This window comes from Engraulis encrasicolus, chromosome 9 (genome assembly GCF_034702125.1).
Source record: "Engraulis encrasicolus isolate BLACKSEA-1 chromosome 9, IST_EnEncr_1.0, whole genome shotgun sequence".
Taxonomy (NCBI): Eukaryota; Metazoa; Chordata; class Actinopteri; order Clupeiformes; family Engraulidae; genus Engraulis; species Engraulis encrasicolus.
The window spans coordinates 36,948,306-36,967,276 of NC_085865.1; the positions used below are offsets into that span (position 1 = coordinate 36,948,306).

Consider the following 18,971-nt stretch of genomic DNA (forward strand, 5'->3'; position numbering starts at 1 on the left):
AATACAATAATTAAGTTATATTTTCAGGGGACCTAGTGAAGGTGGGGTCTATGGTAAAGGTGGCTACCTTCTACGTATATAGGCCTAAAGTGCAGGGGGAAATCCTGGTTTGTGTTCAAAGTATACGGCCCTTGGACTTTATAACTTTTATAACTTTATACTTTGAAGTGGCCCTTGAATACAAACGGTTCCCGACCCCTGTACTAAGTATAATGTACTGTGGTGGTTAAGCTTGTAGTGTAACGGCGGCTAACTAGCAGAGTTGGTGTGGAACGTTAGTAAACCTCCCTCCGAAAGCCTCATACAGTGTCGATGCCGTTGGACTGGGAGACTGGTCTCTTGGTCCAGCGGTATCGTTCTGTGTCTCCATTGCCGGACCGTTGTAGCTGACGAGGTCGCAGGTTCGATCCCCGAGGGGGACAAACAGGTGCAAGATGACCGCCGTCACAGTGGTGCCGTGACCCGGATGGTAGTGAGGTTTAATGGGGGAGAGTGTAACGGAGGCTAACTAGCAGAGTTGGCATGGAATGTTAGTAAACCTCCCTCCCAAAGCCTCATAGTGTCGATGCCGTTGGACTGGGAGACTGGTCTCTTGGTCCAGCAGTATCGTACTGTGTCTCCCATTACCAGACCATTGTAGCTGACGAGGTCGCAGGTTCGATCCCCGAGGGGCGAGGGGGACGAACAGGTGCAAGATGACCTCTGTCACAGTTGCACGGGCAAAAAGGTGCACATATACTGCAGGCCTATACATGCAAAATTGCAGCAATTCCCTTACTGTCTGTTTTGATCAATTTTTAGGTTTGTTTGAGCAGAGCCAATATAATTTATCCAAAACCTTTACCACGGAGTTGAGCATGGACGAATGGAGTAAATTTATAGATTTACTCATCCCCATCATCAGCGCTTCGCTACTCATGGTTTTACCCTTTTACCTACACAAAAGGTTTGTGCACGCAAATTGAAGCAATTCTTTGTAAACAGTTCCTCATGATATATTGCATGATATGACATGATATGATATGACATGACATGACATGACATGACATGACATGATATGATATGATATGATATGATATGATATGAATGATACGTCATTACATTATCTAGAAATAGAGAGTGGTGTGTCCTTCATTAGCTTGGAAATCGTATGCTTTATTTATACAGCATAGGTGTTCAGAAACACTGTTGTAGGCTACCTTTTATCAGAGATTTTCTGATTTTATTAATATCTTGATTTTGGTGATTGATAGGGTCTCATTAATGGAACAAAATGGTGTGTCTCTGTCAGTCTCATTTTATACTGTGCATCTAGCTGTAACAGGTTGGATTTATGTAATATTGGATGTAATCAATGTCCTCCTCCCAAAAACAAGATGGTCATCCTTTAAAAAGACTATGCGGCAGAGATGACTGTAGCACTTAAATAAACCCATTGTATTGAAATGTTATTATGCTTGCACCACAATAAAATAACAAAGAAAATATTTGAGTACTCCAGTCAGCTGTGGCCTAATATTTTTTGAAATGGGCTAATTTGCTTTCAATTGTCTAGCGTGGACTGTGAGCACCAAGACGGTTTGAGTGTAAGAGATATCCTTGAACGAAGAGAAGACACTGGAGCAGCACAGATGGGATGCTTTTCTTTTTGATTCAAGTGCACAACATGTTAAGGACTAACGTTTCAATGGAAAGCCATCTTCATCAGAGTCCATCTGTGCTGATCCAGTGTCTTCTCTTCATTCAAGATTACCTGTCTCCCTCCCATTGATGCACCAGATAAAAAAACAGAAGTGCGTGGAACCCCTTTTGTGTAAGAGATATCCCTTTTCTAATGTTGTCCTCCGTTGGATTTGCCAAGATCTGACTCGGTTCTGGACCACAGTCCAGAGAGCTGCAACCCTGAGGTCCACTCTTCCTGGTTCTATGTGATTTGGACCACCGTCTCCGTTACTGACACCGTAGGCCTCTTTCTCTCAGACAGAGGGTGAGTCTAAGCCAATGTCCTTCTGTAAACGTGCCCTTTTCACATGACGTCACACACCTTCAAACACTGTGCATTTCAACACTTTAGATTTTCTTTTGCGTTAAGACATGTAAAAACTTTTTCGAAAGAAAATTTAAAGTGTTGAGTTAAACAGTTAAACATAATTAACGTAATACTGAACATTCAAATGTATTTGAAGCATGGTTACTGTATTAGCATATATTTGCAGTCAGTAGCATAGTCAGGGAGCACATTACATTGTTTTTTGGGTGCCCTTTGAAGTGATCGAGTGAACATTTTGGATTTGCCTGGGGGCAACCTTCAGTCATGTAAATTAACTGTCCAGTACAAATGTGTTTCTGATCTGAAATCTGTTGAGAGATAAAACAAAGTTCAGGTGAGCTAAATTTGTTGGAAAGTTGGATTCTTTGGCTAAATTTGTCTTGGGAAGTGGGACTTCTTTATTTACAAGTTAAAACCTTTCTCACAGGTTATAACCTTATTTTAAGTGGTTAAAATAGGCAATAAGCCAATCAAAATAGGGAGACCAATTGGAACACCGATTTTTGTCACCGCAATAAAATCTGACCTGTGACTTCTACATGGATATCGTCAACATTATCCAGCAATTGGATGTGTTTTGTGTCCTTTTCTCACAGTTATATCCTGCAAGCGTTTTGGCTGAAGCTTCTCTGTGTAGTGGTGACCTTCTGCATGTTGTTTTATTCTTACATCAGTGTGCAACGCCACAGAGCTTTGCTTTACATTACCAAGGAAACCCGCTCCATCTATTGCCTGGTAAGTAGCCTAGTAAACTAGTAATAAACCGCATAACATCCAAAAATATATTTGAAAAAAAGCCGAACTGGGAAACTCCAACTCCCATTGTCATGGTGACACAGCACTCCACGGCACACAAGTGCACACTGCACACAACGGAATTGCATTCTTGCCTCACCCGTGCAAGGGGGCAGCCCCCAATGGCGCCTGAAAGGGAGCAGTGCGGCGGGACAATCCCATTCTATGGGTACCTCAGTCATGGAGGAGGATGGGGGAGTGCACTGGTTATTTACTCCCCCCACCAACCTGGCGGGCCGAAAGTCGAAACGGCAACCTTTGAGCCAAAAGTCTGACGTCCTAACCGCTTACCCATGACTGCCCTCTTACCCATAACTGCCCTTTGATTATAGGGCTTTGGTCTTGAAATTAGCCTTTGCAATTATGTCAAGCAAGTTCTGTTTTGAAGTGGAGAACTAAGCACATCTTCAGGATTTCAGGATAATTTCTTTCCGGATTAATAAAAGTACTCAACTCGAATGCATTGAATGCATTGTGTCTCGTAAAAAGGGTCCATTGGAAGGATGTGTGCCTATCATGTAACGTCATATTGATTTAATATGTTCGTAGCAGGTATGAGTAGCATCCGGTCGAAGGAATTATTTTTGACTGGAGCTTATGTATGGCAAGGCCAGGCTAGTAACCAATACCCTTCACCTAGATAAGTGTGAGTTAGTTAGGATTAAAGGATTTGTGATTTTGACATATTTGCAGTATTTCCAAGCATTATTCATGAATGTGCATACCATTTTCTTCTCAGTGCATTCAGTCCTTAGATTTATTGGATCCGAATTATACCCACTCGCCTCCAAAATAGTTGTCGCCTACCCATCTGTTTGGAATAACAGCTAATAACCTGACTTTCAATTAATCACTTGGCTTCAGAAGTCACTCATATGAAAGCTACAACCCTCTCGAATGAAAATGTATGTACAAAAATAAATTTCATGCACCAAAGAAAGATTGACCCTTTAATGAACACAGACAGGGCAGATTTTGACAAGACAAAAGTTTTGTCGCCTATCGAACATAATGTGAAAATGAGCAGATAAGTCACTTCAAAACACTTCAAATACGCAGATCGGGTGTCATACTTAATCATTGGTTCACTCACACCTCTCCAGAAAATCAACTTTGGCCTTAGGTGTATGTTTAGGGTCATTGTAATCATGGAAAGCAACACAATGAAAATCAATGGAGTTCAATGAGAGATGGTGACATATTTGCTATTCGTAGAGCAATAAATGTTTAACTTCATGATGTAATCAATGATAAAAGCCCTCACACACCAGCAGCATGCATGCAGCTCCACATAAGAGCTGTATCCCTCCCATGTTTGACTTTAGGCACCATGTATTTTTTCCAAATTCTTCACCTTTAACACCAAAGAAGTCTCTCCCACTGTCCTGTCTCAAAAAAGCCAGCCAAGAGTATGTCAGGCCTAATTCTGACAAAAATGAAGGCTAATGGGACTCATACTCTGATATCAAGATCCCAAGATCAACCATTTTAGAACTGATAGCATCAGAACTATATGGTGTTGGAGATGAAGAATATGAAAAAAGAGAAATGGTGCGTAAAGTGAAACATGGTACAGATACAGCTCTTATGAGGAGCTGCATGCATGCTGCAGGTGTTTGAGGGCTTTTGTCATTGATTAAATTATGAAGTTAAACATGTATTGCTCTACGAATAGCGAATATGTCACCATCTCTCATTGAACTCCATTGATTTTCATTGTGTTGCTTTCCATGATTACAATGACCCTAAACATACACCTAAGGCCAAAGTCGATTTTCTGGAGAGGTGAGAGTGATTCAGTGATTAAGTATGACACCCAATCTGCGTATTTGAAGTGTTTTGAAGTGACTTATCTGCTCATTTTCACATTATGTTCCACAGGCGACAAAACTTTTGTCTTGTGAAAATCTGCCCTGTCTGTGTTCAATAAAGGGTCAATCTGTCTTTGGTGCATGAAATGTATTTTTGTGCATGCATTTTCATTCGGGAGGGTTGTAGCTTTCATATCAGTGACTTCTGAAGCCAAGTGATAAATTGAAAGTCAGGTTATTAGCTGTTATTCCAAACAGATGGATAGGCGACAACTCTTTTGGAGGCGAGTGTAAGCATAGCTTAGCATAATCACTGGAAGTCAATGGGGGCATTAGCATCAAGCCACAAGTGATCACAGGACAGGATTCAATAGCTGTGTTGTACTCTGGTGAATTTTACATTTATTTTAAAGTAGTTTACAAGTAGTGATGTTTTGTTTGCCCCCATAGACTTGCATTGCTACGCTTGATTTGGATATACTGATAAACTAGGCAATGCAAACGCATAGACGAAAATTATATGCACATTCATGAATAATACTTGGGACATATAGGCCTACTACAGTATTTCACTTTTATTCACTCATGACGTTTTTTTTACAGTTCCGGTTAGCTGTGTTTATGGCTTTAGTTGTTAGAGATATATATTACGTAAAAAAAGATTGTTCCCACTGAGTAAAACTATCAGATTATTGATTTCTAATAAAGCAATCAGAACATAGAACATCAAGTTCAAGTTCAAGTTCAAGTACTTTTATTTGTCACATACATGCACTGTAAAAAATGCCTGTTGAAATTACGGCAAAAAAATGTCAAATTGCAACAGTCAGTGACCGTAAAATGTAAAACAGTTTATCTCTGTACTAAATATGGCAAGCCACTATTTCGTCAAAAAGCGGTTCAGAATTTTATTTTTGACAGGTGTCATATGTAGAAAATACTGGACTGTTCTCTGTAAACGAAGATATTGGAAAATACCGTTAAGTGAGATGAAGTAGTCAAGAAACGGTACATAACTTTATTTTTCACTGGTGTCAATATGTACAAAATACTGAACTGTTCACTGAAAAGAAAATATTGGAAAATACCGTTAAGTGAAGATGAAGTAGTCAAGAAACGGTACATGACTTTATTTTTCACTGGTGTACACATATGTACACAGCAAATTTGCCAGAGTTCGATTGATCAGAGTTAGACTGGTGTTAAACTGAACTTCCCATTTGCTCTTTGATGTAAAAGTGCCCTTCAGCAGAGGTGTCTTTTAGTGTTTAAAAGTGAGCTAGGAGGCCTAACAGCATTTGCTGACATAGGGTAGTTAATTAATAATTCAATAATTTAATAATACGAATAATTTAATAATTAATACTACTAAAGATAATAATAAAAATGTGCATAAATAATACAACCATGTATAATGAGGCCAACACTATCTGATGTAACCCCCCCCCCCCCCCCCCCCCCAAAAAAAAAAAAAAGGCCCCAAAAAAAGGGGGGGGGGGGGGGGGGTGGGTGGGGGGGGGGGGGGGGGGGGGGGGTGTTGCGCTCCATGCGGCTCTCCTCCTGACTTTTTTCCCCTAATGTGGCTCTTGAGGAAAAAATAGTGAGTATCACTGGGCTAGTATAATCTGAAAAAGTCTACCTGGGACAGTAATCCCTTGAGCTCTTAGAAGTAGCCCAGTCTATTTGAAACTGTCATTCTACCCCATCCGAATCAATCTATCAATCAATTCCTGACCTCACCTGAGTGCTAAGGGCTGTCATGCAATGATTAACTTACTGCCTGCACCTGCCAAATGCTTCATCACTCGGGTCACATGGTTCACTTGAACATGTATTTAAACAGGGACTGTTGCATTGTACTGCTCACTGGTTGCTAGCTAGCTGGCTGGCTGGCTGGCTGTAAGGCCGGCTGGCCGGCTGCTGGCCTGCCCTCACCTGGCCGGCCCGGCTAGCAGGTCACGTTGTAAGGGTGGCTGCATGGTGGCTTGCTAACTAGCTTGTTTGTTAGCTTGCTTGCCCCGCTAGCTTTGGCCTTCATTTTCCTTAAGGTTATTTTCAGGCCTTTTTTAAATAAAGAATGGATTTGCATACCCTTCATTGATGATACTAGACTGGTCCACCTGCCTGCACTAGACAATCTGGCAATTGGACATTTATTTAGGTATCTAATTAAGTTGATGTTTATTGGACTCCAATGAGTAGAATCAGTCTTATCAGTTGTCTGTGATTGCAACTCTATAATTGGACTCACCTGAGTATAATCAGTCCAATCAGTTGTCTGATTGTAACTCTATAATTGAACTCACCTGAATATAATCTGTCCAATCTGTTTTGGCAACCACTGCTGCCATAATTTTACCGTAAAATGTAAAAAATAATAATACCGTTATTTATTTAACGGTAGGCTTTGGCAACCACTGCTGCCATTTGGCAACCACTGCTGCCATAATCTTACCGTAAAATGTAAAAAGGAAATATACCGTTATTTGTTTAAAGGTAGACTTTGGCAACCACTGCTGCCAGCAATTTTCCGTAAAAACAACAGTTCTTTTTTTACTGTGTGGTAATTGTAGTGAAATGATGATGGGGTCATTCAGCTCTGCATCTTAAAAATAAAACATTAAAGAAGTAAAGTAAAAAAGGAAATAAAAGGTGAGAAATAAGTTAAAGAAAAATAACAAAGAAAATTATTATTTAAAAAAGTCTCTGTTCAGCAGTCGCACTGCCTGGGGGTAAAAACTTTTCCTCATTCTTTCAGTTCTGGCCTGAATGGTTCTGAGTCGTCTGCAGGACTTAAGTAGGGTGAACATGTAAGAGTTGGGGTGTGAGACATCCTGCATAATCTTCCTAGCCCTGGCTCCCACTCTCTTAGTGTAGGACGTTTAGGCTAAACGTCCGCATTGTGTTCTAGAATGTTGATTAAGATTTCGCAGCTGCGACTGCAAGCGTGTTGTTCTTCGGACTGCTGCTGAGAGGTTGTCCCGTTGGTTATGCATTTCACCCTGAACTAGAAATGCTCTCAGAGAAAACGGGCTCTGGATTGTTAATTTTGCAAACCAACAAGGATATATTCCAGTAGACATGGTTAAGCTGTGAGAGGAATGGAGTTCGGTTTTGCTAATATTTCAGGTAAGCAAAGCACACTCGTGTCTTTTCAGCCATTGATGTGCGCAGCTATTCTGGACTTTACGGTCCCATTCACTTCAATTCATTTTTTTGGCGTTTTACATATTTCGGACCGTGCGGACGCCGCTGTACTCGTGCGAGGAAAACAACAATTGTCTCGGGTGCTAAACATGGTCATGGAACGGCTTCCTTAACCAGAATGGTGTGTGTTGTGTTATTTCGAAGATAATTAAAGAAAATCTTATTACAATGGGATTTCTCATAGGCATGGTTTTGCATGTCTCTTATCTCTTTTCATGTTGACTGAGCGATCACCGTTACAAGTTTACAAGGTGCCCAGCGCACATATGTATGCATACAAAAAGGAAGAATACATTTCACAGTGTAATTCTGCAAATAATTCACTTCAAAGTTAAGTGTTATTACATAGGCACCATGGTCATCAATATGTGTGTAAGAACAAGTGAAAAAACAAATCGGTCAGTTTGTCAAAGAGGAGACGGTAGATATGCACCATAATACACAGTATTCATCGAAATATGCTCATGAGTTGTATGCTGAAGAAATACTGTATGCACAAATATCTATTTACTGAATTAGACTAATCATGGCCTATCAGAAGTGAGGTAACATACACGAGTGTAAAAATTGTCCTTTGATGGGCCTTGAACCCACAACCTGTGGAATGGTAGGCATGACTCCATCCACTAAGCTACCACAGTTTCAGTAGAATTTGTTTGACCAGAAAACTTCTTGTTGTGCACATTATCACAGCACTAAAAATCATATAGGCCTACAATCATTTCTTCATCATACTTCAGACAATGAGGTAATGGTGCAGGGAAAATATATTTTATATGATTTATTGTGTTAAAATGCACAACGACGACATATCTTTCTGGTCTTAACATTTCTTATGAAACTGTGGTAGCTTAGTGGATGAAGTCATGCTGTCCATACCATAAGTTGTGGGTTCAAGGCCACTCAGCATTCAACTTTTACTCACGTGTATGTAACCTCACTCCTGATATAGGCCTACATTATAAGGCTTATTGGGAAAATAAATATTTGTGCCTTCAGTATGTCTTCAGCATATCTTTCAGGAGCACATAGCGACACATACTGTGTATTATGCTACATATCATCCACAGTGTCTGCTTTGAGAAATTAATCATTCTCAATTTGCACTACTTATTACATATGTGGTATGATCTGTTAACTTCAGAGTTACTTATTTTCAGAATTACAGAAAGTTCTGATCATTCTGCACATTGTAAGATGAAATGGTGATGACGCAGTGAACATGCTAAGAGATATGAAACCTGTCCAATCATGCAAATGACATCCCACTATAATAAGATTTTATTCAATTTTCTTCAAAACAACACAACACATTGCAGAAATTCTTGTAGCCATCATATGTAGGCCTATAGAAGGTAATGGAAGCATTTACACATTGTCAGCAGCGCAAGCACCCTTTTCTCACAGACCCTTGATGTGCCCTACAGACAGACTTGAAGTACTTTGTACATGGGCCCATCTAAAACATGCAGTACAATGTTAAAGGGACAGTTTGGTCAATTTCAACATGCAGTTGTAATGCTCACACTACCCTGGACTTGTCAGTGCCTGAGATTTTTTTTTCTTTCTTCAGCCGATCCTGGTCATTGTAATGGGGGCAGCTCTTTGTTTACATTTCAAAAAAACATTTTTATTTATTCCCAAAAACATCCAAAAGGTTATAAAACATCAGCAGACAACTAGCAAGCAGCAGTACCTTTTGGGAAAATATTTGGAGTTGGCCTATGTTTTATTTTTTAAAAATGTAAACAAACGCTGCCCCCATTAGAATTGCTCATATCTCGGAAAGGGCTGAGCCGAAAAATGTGGCATCACCAGGTACTGACAAGTCAAGGGTAGCGTGAGCAATACAACTGCATGTTGAAATTGACCAAACTGTCCCTTTAAGATTTTGTTTGTTAATTCTTAACCTACAAACATGGAAAAGACAGAGGAGATGAAAGACATTGGAAACTTCTTGAATGTAGCAATCCCATTACAATAGAAACAACATGAATTGTTTGCCAATTAATGACTATATGTAGTAGCCTAGCCCAGTGGTTCCCAACCTTTTTCTTCAGGGACCCATGTTTTTACTATTGTAAGGTTTGGTGACCCAGTGCCCGCATGAGAGGAAGTCACTCGATACGCTCTGTCTCCTACGAAAACTCATTTTAGTCATCATTTTATTCCTCAATTCGTCTTTGTTCAAAAACAGAATAAATGTTTAATGTAGCATTTTGTTGCTTCTATGCATTTGTCATTTATTCAACATGGGCTACATATGGTATTAAAATGAAACCCCTTAAACTCAAGAGGGCTTCGCGACCCCCTGTGGATCTTTGGCGACCCATAGGTTGGGAATCACTGGCCTAGCCTATAATGCAACCTTTGTTATATAGCCTAATAGTGAGTTAAATTGAATCCGAATGTCTCAGCGTGCCCTACAATATCGCCCCCCTGTGGCCACATTAGCTAATGAAGATAATGTTGCTTGAGTGATATGTGGCATGTGCATTATTGAGGAAAGAGACGTAGGCTGTGTGCCGTCAGTATTTTTCCTTCATATCATTCAGAAGCATGGTGTGATGCATACTTTGTACTATGTTGCGCATATCTACCATCTCCTCTTTGACAAACTGACCGATTTGTTTTTTCACTTGTTCTTACACACATATTGATGACCATGGTGCCTATGTAATAACACTTAACTTTGAAGTGAATTATTTGCAGAATTACACTGTGAAATGTATTCTTCCTTTTTGTATGCATACATATGTGCGCTGTGCACCTTGTAAACTTGTAACGGTGATAGCTCAGTCAACATGAAAAGAGATAAGAGACATGCAAAACCATGCCTATGAGAAATCCCATTGTAATAAGATTTTCTTTAATTATCTTCGAAATGACACAACACACACCATTCTGGTTAAGCAAGCCGTTCCATGACCATGTTTAGCACCCGAGACAATTGTTGTTTTCCTCGCACGAGTACAGCGGCGTCCGCACGGTCCGAAATATGTAAAACGCCAAAAAAATGAATTGAAGTGAATGGGACCGTAAAGTCCAGAATAGCTGCGCACATCAATGGCTGAAAAGACACGAGTGCAAAGCAACAGCCCCAAACAATGCGCAGTTGTCTGTGGCCACCTGTCGTGCTTATCTGCCCAAAAACACCAGAAACGCGAGCTGGCTCTAAAGTACCGGTAGATTAACCCTCATTCATACATATCAGAAACTGCCTGTAGATTACTTTCCAGTAACAATTGTAGTTAGGGAAACGGCAAGCAAGCTAACAGAGGTAGGCCTAGTTGTTAGCCAAGAACGTCAAGCAGTTTCATTCAAATGTGGCTGGAAATGAAGGCGCTATATTCTGAACATTCTCATACAAACGCAGTTATTTAATGTTGAAGTATCCGTGTTATTGTTTCTGTGCTGGTAAAAGCAGAAATGCCTAGTCGTCAAGGTCTAATTGAAAAGGGAAAAAGTCCACCTTGACTTAATTGATTACAAGCACGAAGAACGCGCTTCAATTTTACAGCATTGCCAGCGCATTTCTCTCCAATCCCTCTCTTTCTCCCCCTCCCCTCCCTCTCCATGCTAGCCTCTCTCCCTCTCTTTCTCGAAAGTGAGGTAGGCATAGGCCTAAGTGTGCGGTCGTAGTTTTTTCTCTTGTGTATTTATTTTTAGGTTATCAAATTGTCTTGATGTCAATGTCAAGTGAATTTAAAGCGGAAAGGAAACGGCTTGCAATGCGTTGTCATACTCCTAAATTAGGCCAAAAACCTACCGCATCTTCTTCCACCTAGCCTGATTATCATCGACTTTCACATCTCTTCGAGACTGGCTGAAGCTGTTGCATCAGGAGGGCACGGCCTGGCTATCTTCCACCGGCATGCCCATCACAACCAGTGGCCAAAGTCAGTCTAGGTTAGACTATTGCCACTTTTTAACTAAAGCTAAACAGACACTGAATTGTTATTGATATGTAGTAGACTAAATGAAAGCTGTTTTTTTTCCTGTAGGCTAAATAGGCTACAACAGAGTAACAGGCTGGCTGCAATAGAGTCTACAATAGCCTACATGATTGGTAGGCTATATTGGTGCATAAAGCAATCAGTTTGACAAATATAATGTCATTGAATGCAGATTTCCTCATATCACCATGCTCATATATTCTTGAAAAGCGAAATGTGCACGGTTACTCAAGGCATTTTTCTATACAAGGCACAGATGTTCATGATTTAACACACCCTAATTTTTTCTTAAAGACCTGAATTCACAGTTGCACTGCAAAAAAAAAAAAACCTAGTCACACATGAAATTGAACGTGGACATAATTTACCACTTATTTAGGCGCGAAAAAAATGGGGACACTTCTGGTTACATTCGGGACAATACAAAGTGGAATCCGGGACCATTGCGGGACACAAAGGAAAAAAGTTAATTTCGAGCCCTCCCAGGTACTTGTAGTTTGAGACCCTCTCCACAGGCTCCCCGCTGATGGTAAGTGGCGTGTATGCCCTGCTCTGCACCTTCCTGAAGTCCACTACCATTTCTTTCGTCTTGCTGACGTTCAGGGCCAGGTTGTTGGACTGACACCACAGTGCTAGGTCATCCACCTCATTCAGGTAGGCTGTCTCGTTTTTGTTTGAGATGAGACCCAGCACCACGGTGTCGTCAGCGAACTTAAAGATGGAATTTGAGCTGCTGGTGGTTGTACAGTCATGCGTGTAGATGTTATAGAGCAGTGGGCTCAAAACACAACCCTGGGGCGAGCCAATGTTGAGGGTCAGCTGACTTGAAGTGACACCTCCACCTATTCTGACCACTTGAGGGCGATCAGTGAGAAAGCTGAGCACCCAATTGCACAACTGTGTGTTGAGTCCCAGCCCCCTCATCTTGTCAGCCAGGCGCAGGGGGATAATGGTGTTGAATGCTGAATAAGGGTGGGCGATATATACCGTCTGCGAAGTTATCGTAAATGTTGTTTTGACGATGAGTAATTTTGCAATATCGAGATATTTTTATGAAGACGCTAAAATCAACAAAAGCGCTGTGACAGGACTCATTCAGACAGTGATGACAGCCAAGCCTTTCAGCCAATAGTAGGCTAATGTAGTTGTGAACTGGAGAAAAAAAGTCTTTGAACCAATGAGCAGGCAGCGCTGAGGGGGGCGGGCTGCAGCGTTTTGCCAGACAGGAGACAGAAATTTCCTTGTCAGTCGTGCACAGACAGCACTGCTGCTGCTGGGCACTGGAGGAAAGTTGCTGTTATCCAAATGGTGGATTTACATGAGGAATTCAACCACTAAACCAGCCATTGCATGGTGCTGAGGGCGTTTTGAAACTATGTGCTTTACTTAGCAACCGTCTGTGATTATGGAAAGCCAAATAGTTAGGAAGATAAATAGCTTTGTCTCTGGTCTGAGAAATCGCTAGTTAGCATGCTAGTTAGCGAACTAGGCTAAGCAATGTTGTTCTCTACAACTATTAGCCTAGTGGCTGTTACTCACTACTCTAACACCCACCTGCATACAGATGACATAACTGCTTAGGTGGACAAGTACTGTTAAGTTAGACTGGTGCAGTGAGTTAAATTACAATGTGTGAAATTCAACACATGCAATTTGCAGCTGCCCTAGTTTCCTATCCATGTACTGTTTCCAGTCAAAAATGGCTGTCATCTAACAGAATCATAAGCAATACATTATAAAACTATTTTTTATTTACATGGATATGTTTTCATGCCAAGTGATGAAGTATTACTTTACAGACCAGAGCATATGCATGTTATTAAATTCAAAAGCTCTTCAGCACAGCATTTCTCCCAACTCTCTGTCCCTCCCCAGTTACAACACAAATGCAGCACTACTACCTCCAGTGCAGAATTGAAATTTGTCTGGAATCATGCACAAATAATAGACAGCATAAATGTGTAGCTTTGTTATACTGCCATGCTTTGTGATGTAGCCTAGTGTAGACATGCCATCATTTATGCAGACCTCTTGGTAACATGCAGTTTAGGCTACATAGGCCTACAAATTATCTGCTTTACTCACCCTGCCCTGCCAAATTCCTATACAGTAAAATTCAAACACATTGATTACCCCCCCCCCCCTCCTGAAATAGGCCCTACTGGTTTTTGCAAGTGTTTTTTGGAAATTATCGTCAACTTATCGTTATCGTGAACATTCTAAAACTTATCGAGATAATTTTTTTTGCCCATATCGCCCACCCCTAATGCTGAACTGTAATCTATGAACAGCATTCTAACATAATTCCCCCTCCCCTCATCCAGGTGGGACAGTGTGGTATGTAGAAGGCTTGAGATGGCATCGTCCCTGCTTCTGTTTGCTCTATAGGCAAATTGGTGAGGATCGAAAGCACTGGGCAGGGTGTCACATATGTGTTTTTTCACAAGCCTCTCAAAGCACTTCATAACTGCTGATGTAAGGGCCACTGGGCGATAGTCATTCAGGCCTGCTGGCTTGCTGTTCTTGGGCACAGGAACTATGATTGAGTGTTTAAAACAAGATGGGACAACGGCTTGGGCAAGTGACAAATTAAAGATCTCAGCATATACGGGGGCTAGTTGATCAGCACAGGATTTCAGAACCCTGCCAGGAATATGATCAGGGCCTGTTGCCTTTCTTCCATTTACGCCTCTGAACACTCCCCTCACATCACTCTCACTGATAATGAAAGGAGGAGTCCCGGTTTCACTAGACTCTTCAGTGACAGCCACCATGGGGTTGGCAAGGTCGAAACGTGCATAAAATGTGTTTAACTCATCAGCAAAAGAGAGCTCAGTGCTATCAATGGAGCTGGGCTTGGATTTTAGATCAGCCATGACCCGAAGGCCCTTCCAGACGCTGGCAGGATCACCAGCCTGAAAGTCAGCTTCCACTCTGTCTCTATAGCGGGTCTTTGCTGCCTTCACAGTCCTCCTAAGTCCATAAACTGCATCTTTATAGCCTGACATATCACCTGATAAAATACCAGCCTTGTATGAAACAGAACGGGCTGCAAGTGCTGCTTTCACAGTTTTATCTACCCAGGGTTTCTGATTTGGGTAAACTTTTATAATGACAGTCTCTATGATATCGTTTATCAGGAATTGAATGTAGCACCCTACCGTGTCTGCATATTCACTGACGTCATTTGAGGATACCCGGAAAAGCTCCCAGTCCGTGTTCTCAAGCGCATCTTGGAGCAGCATTTCCGATTGGTCAGTCCAGCGTTGTACTGCTTTCGTCACTGGTGCTTCCCTCCTGATCTTGTGTTTATATTTTGGTATGAGAAACACCGCAACGTGGTCAGACTTGTCGAAAGCGGGCATAGACCTAATGTAAAATTATTTAGGCCTACATTTCCAAGCCATCCCTCTGCAGTTGCTGACAGGATGTCTAAATCAGAAGAGTAATAATCAGATATGACAGTTGTGCAATGCATTGGTGTGGAGTGTAACTTGGAATTTAATCAAGTCCCAATTATGATAGCCTACTTGTTACACAATGTGCTAAGATGCTCTGATTACACATAAGGACAAGACAAGTGCAACAAATTTGAATGCTTCAACAGATTTCTTGTTTATCTTTGTCTGTCTGTCTGACTGTCTGTCTCTTTGTGTCTTTGTCACTCACTGTGTGTGTGTGTGTGTGTGTGTGTGTGTGTGTGTGTGTGTGTGAGAGAGAGAGAGAAAGAGAGAGAGAGAGAGAGAGAGAGACTATTTTTCTTCCTTAAGTTGGCACTTCACAGTCATTTTATTGGAGTGTGTGTGTGTGTGTGTGTGTGTGTGTGTGTGTGTGTGTGTGTGTGTGTGTGCATGTGCGTGTGTGTGTACGTGCATGCATACTTGTGTGTTTGTGTGTGTGTGTGGGTGTGTGCATGTGTATGCGCGTGTGCGTGTGTTTGCACGTGCATGCATGCGTGTGTGAATGTGTGTGTGTGTGTGTGTCTTGTGTGGACTTCAGTTACAAAATGGCGTGGCGCTGTCTGCATGGTGGAGTCTGCTGCGTGCTCTGGTGTCACTGGGGGTGGTGATGAAGTACGGGGTCGGGCTGCGGGACCCCCTGGTCAGCACCATAGTCCTCAGCCTACTGCTGCTGGTCATGCTGATATGGTAAGGTGTGTGTGTGTGTGTGTGTGTGTGTGTGTGTGTGTGTGTGTGTGTGTGTGTGTGTGTGTGTGTGAGCAGTCAGCACCGTATAGTCCTCAGCCTACTGCTGCTGGCCATGCTGATATGGTAATCACTGTATCAGTGTGTGTGTTTGTGTGTGTGTGTGTGAGTGTGTGTGTATCAGTGTGTGTGTGTGTGTGCGCGCGTGTGTACGTGTGTGTGAGCATGTGTGTGTATGTGTGCATGTGTGTGTGTGTGTGTGTGTGTGAGTGTGTGTATGTGTTCGTGTGTGTGTGTGTGTGTGAGGTCTAATTTGGTTCACAGTGATAAGCACAAGCGTAAACACTGTAAAACCGTATTGACAACACGTTGGTCAGGGTGCAGGTCAGGATGCTTTATTGGTTAATTAATTTACAAGAGTCGAGATGACTCTTACTTCACAGTCATTTTATGACATTCTTTTACAGGTTTCTCCTTGAGAACTCCGTTTGGGTCCAATACATCCACTACAACTTTGCTGTTTACCCAATCATAATCCTGGGGCTGGGCTCGATTTTCACAAGAGGATATCAAGCTGCAGACATGGCCCCCAACACGGTTTACTGCGGTAAGACTGCTGAAACATTTCAATGTGGTTGTTTTATGAGCTCGCATTACATTAAAACGGAAGTCAGCAACTTCTTGTCCTATTATGCTGTGTTCACACCAAGAGCGACCTACGCTCGAATTTAACGATTGAAGTCAAGCTAATCTTATGGTAATGAGCTATGACGCGGTTTGGCGAAAACTAATTGGAATGTTCATATCTCTGAATGTCCCTGTCTGTCAAGCCAGAGCCGTTATGTGGTTAACTAAATCAAACATGTCAATGTCACCTCCAGAGCGAATACAGCGAATTTAAGGCCAAACTTCTTCTGCTACAGGCGCTACCAGGCAGCGTAGGAGGCTCTTGGTGTGGACAAGTCATTATCCTACCTAGAAATATCATGGGACTTATTATTAGGTTTGACTACATGGTATGGCAGTGGATTGTACAATGGAGAAAGTCAGAGCAGTCCTGTAAATAATGTTCTTGTTAATGAACTCTCAGTACACCTACACTGACTAAAGCATTGTGATATAAACTTTTTGGCAGCTCCCTGTGCGCTGAAATTCTGGTTCTGTCTGTCCCTCTGTCTGTCTGCCTGTCAAGAGAGTTGTGAACTTTGTTTACTGTAAAACTTCAAACCATACCAACACTATGACATCACCAAGAGTCTTAAGTAGAGATGTACAGGATCCAAGATCCGGTTCCGGATCCGGCAGGATAATAGGGTTTTTCAGACTATCCGGATCCAGCAGGATCTTAAGCAGTGAATCCGGTATCCGGCAGTTACCTAAAAATCAGGATATGGGGTATCTCTACTTCATACGTAGCCCAGGCTTTTCAGTCAGTCTTTCACAACCCCAATCGCTGCATGGAGTGAAAGCCCTTTGGAAGCGGCCGTTGAAGGCAGTGTGGCAGTAAGCCAATGAGTCTTAAAAATAGTTTGCGCCAACGTAACAAAAAAGGCCCACGTGTGCGAGTTGGCTATGTGTTTCAACCCTTTTGTAGGATCCGATACCCGGTTCCGGATCCGGCAGGATCTTAAGCAGTGGATCCGGTATCCGGCAGGATCCTAAAAATCAGGATCCGGTGCATCTCTAGTCTTAAGTGACAGATTTAGACTGGCTCATTTTGATACTTTTGTTAATAACAAGCTCATAATAGAGTCTCTATGAAAGGGTTAATCGCTGTGATGTTATACTGTCCCTACAGGATGTTTAATGCTGGTGGCGACACTTATGAATTGTGTCTTCCTGTTCCGACTGTGCTGTGACCCCAAACACTCCGCTGACGAGGCGTACATTCTCCCGTCACCAAGACGACCAGAGGACTGCCCTACAGTGTGTCTGGCTCTAGAGAAGAAAGCTACAGAGGGGAAATGGAATCAGCTATAATTATTAAGGAGTTTGTGTGTGTGTGTGTGTGTGTGTGCGCGTGTGTGCGTGTGCGTGTGCGTGTGCGTGTGTGTGCACGTGCGCAGGGGAAGGGGCATTTAGGGCGGAGGAATCCTCGCATATCAATCGCGGATGCTTCAAAACAGTTGAATTTAGTACAATAGAAGAACACTATATACGTCAGTGGTTAAACTAAAACACGCACATCCAGAATTCCATACAGTTCACAGGGTCAAGTGACGTTGGTGCATGGTAAGGGTTCATTGACCTTTTTCACATCAACATAGACATTACCAAGAGTAAATATAGTCTAAATATAGTCTTTTTTTATAATGCACTGTGTCACTGCTTTGAAATGGAAAATGTAAATAAATGTGCTATCAGCACAAACTTGCCATGCTCCACTGGTCTGATGGCCGGATCAATGGCTGAGTGGAAAACCACAAGCCTAGACGCCATGAAGTGAAAGTTGTGTAATGTTGTCAACAGTGTTTCTGTCTCTTTTTTATATTGGTGTAATTTCTGTCAGTCTTTGTCTGTCTGTCTGTCTGTGTAATTTAACATTGCTTGGTTTAACTGTAAGTGCATAACACAACACTAAAATTGTTTTGCCATTATAGATTATCCATGTTTACAGAAAATAGACCAAAGGATGACATATAAGATATTCATTTTCAAAATCACGTTGTAGAAAAAAAAATTACAATAAATTTGTTTTAAAAAGCTGGATGTTTGTATTTTGTACTTCACCTTTCCACCCAGCAGATGGCAGCCCTTACATTGTCTTAAGTTATTCTCTTCCCCTCTCTTCTTCTCCCCTCTCGGGTCTGACACCTATCCAGAGCCGTCATTGTGGGGTGTTAAGGTAAATGGGCCAGAAGTATATTTTATTTGAGGTGTGTGTGTGTGCACGTGTGTGCATGTGTGACTATGAAGCCATCACATTGCCAAGGGGGCCAAATTCAATCAAAATAATAAATGCTGCATCTGTTCAATTTCACATTGTTTAAACAATCAGTATGTTTTC

The 18,971-nt window shown here is 41.8% G+C and overlaps 1 protein-coding gene across 1 annotated transcript; it reads left to right on the forward strand.

The window, feature by feature from the left end:
* Positions 1-808: 808 nt before the first annotated feature.
* On the forward strand, positions 809-18,355 carry LOC134455138 (uncharacterized). Its single transcript, XM_063206185.1, has 6 exons — positions 809-946; positions 1,862-1,987; positions 2,647-2,785; positions 15,819-15,967; positions 16,432-16,571; positions 17,763-18,355. The coding sequence occupies exons 1-6, from the start codon at positions 858-860 to the stop codon at positions 17,942-17,944; spliced, it is 825 nt and encodes a 274-aa protein (XP_063062255.1). The 5' UTR covers positions 809-857; the 3' UTR covers positions 17,945-18,355.
* Positions 18,356-18,971: the final 616 nt, after the last annotated feature.

Bases quoted from the DNA above. Each gene is read 5' to 3' on its own strand.
- LOC134455138 (XM_063206185.1), top strand. From the start codon at position 858: ATGGACGAATGGAGTAAATTTATAGATTTACTCATCCCCATCATCAGC. The intron at 15,968-16,431 runs GTAAGGTGTGTG...ATTCTTTTACAG, and splicing joins CTGCTGGTCATGCTGATATG to GTTTCTCCTTGAGAACTCCG. The intron at 16,572-17,762 runs GTAAGACTGCTG...CTGTCCCTACAG, and splicing joins CCCCAACACGGTTTACTGCG to GATGTTTAATGCTGGTGGCG.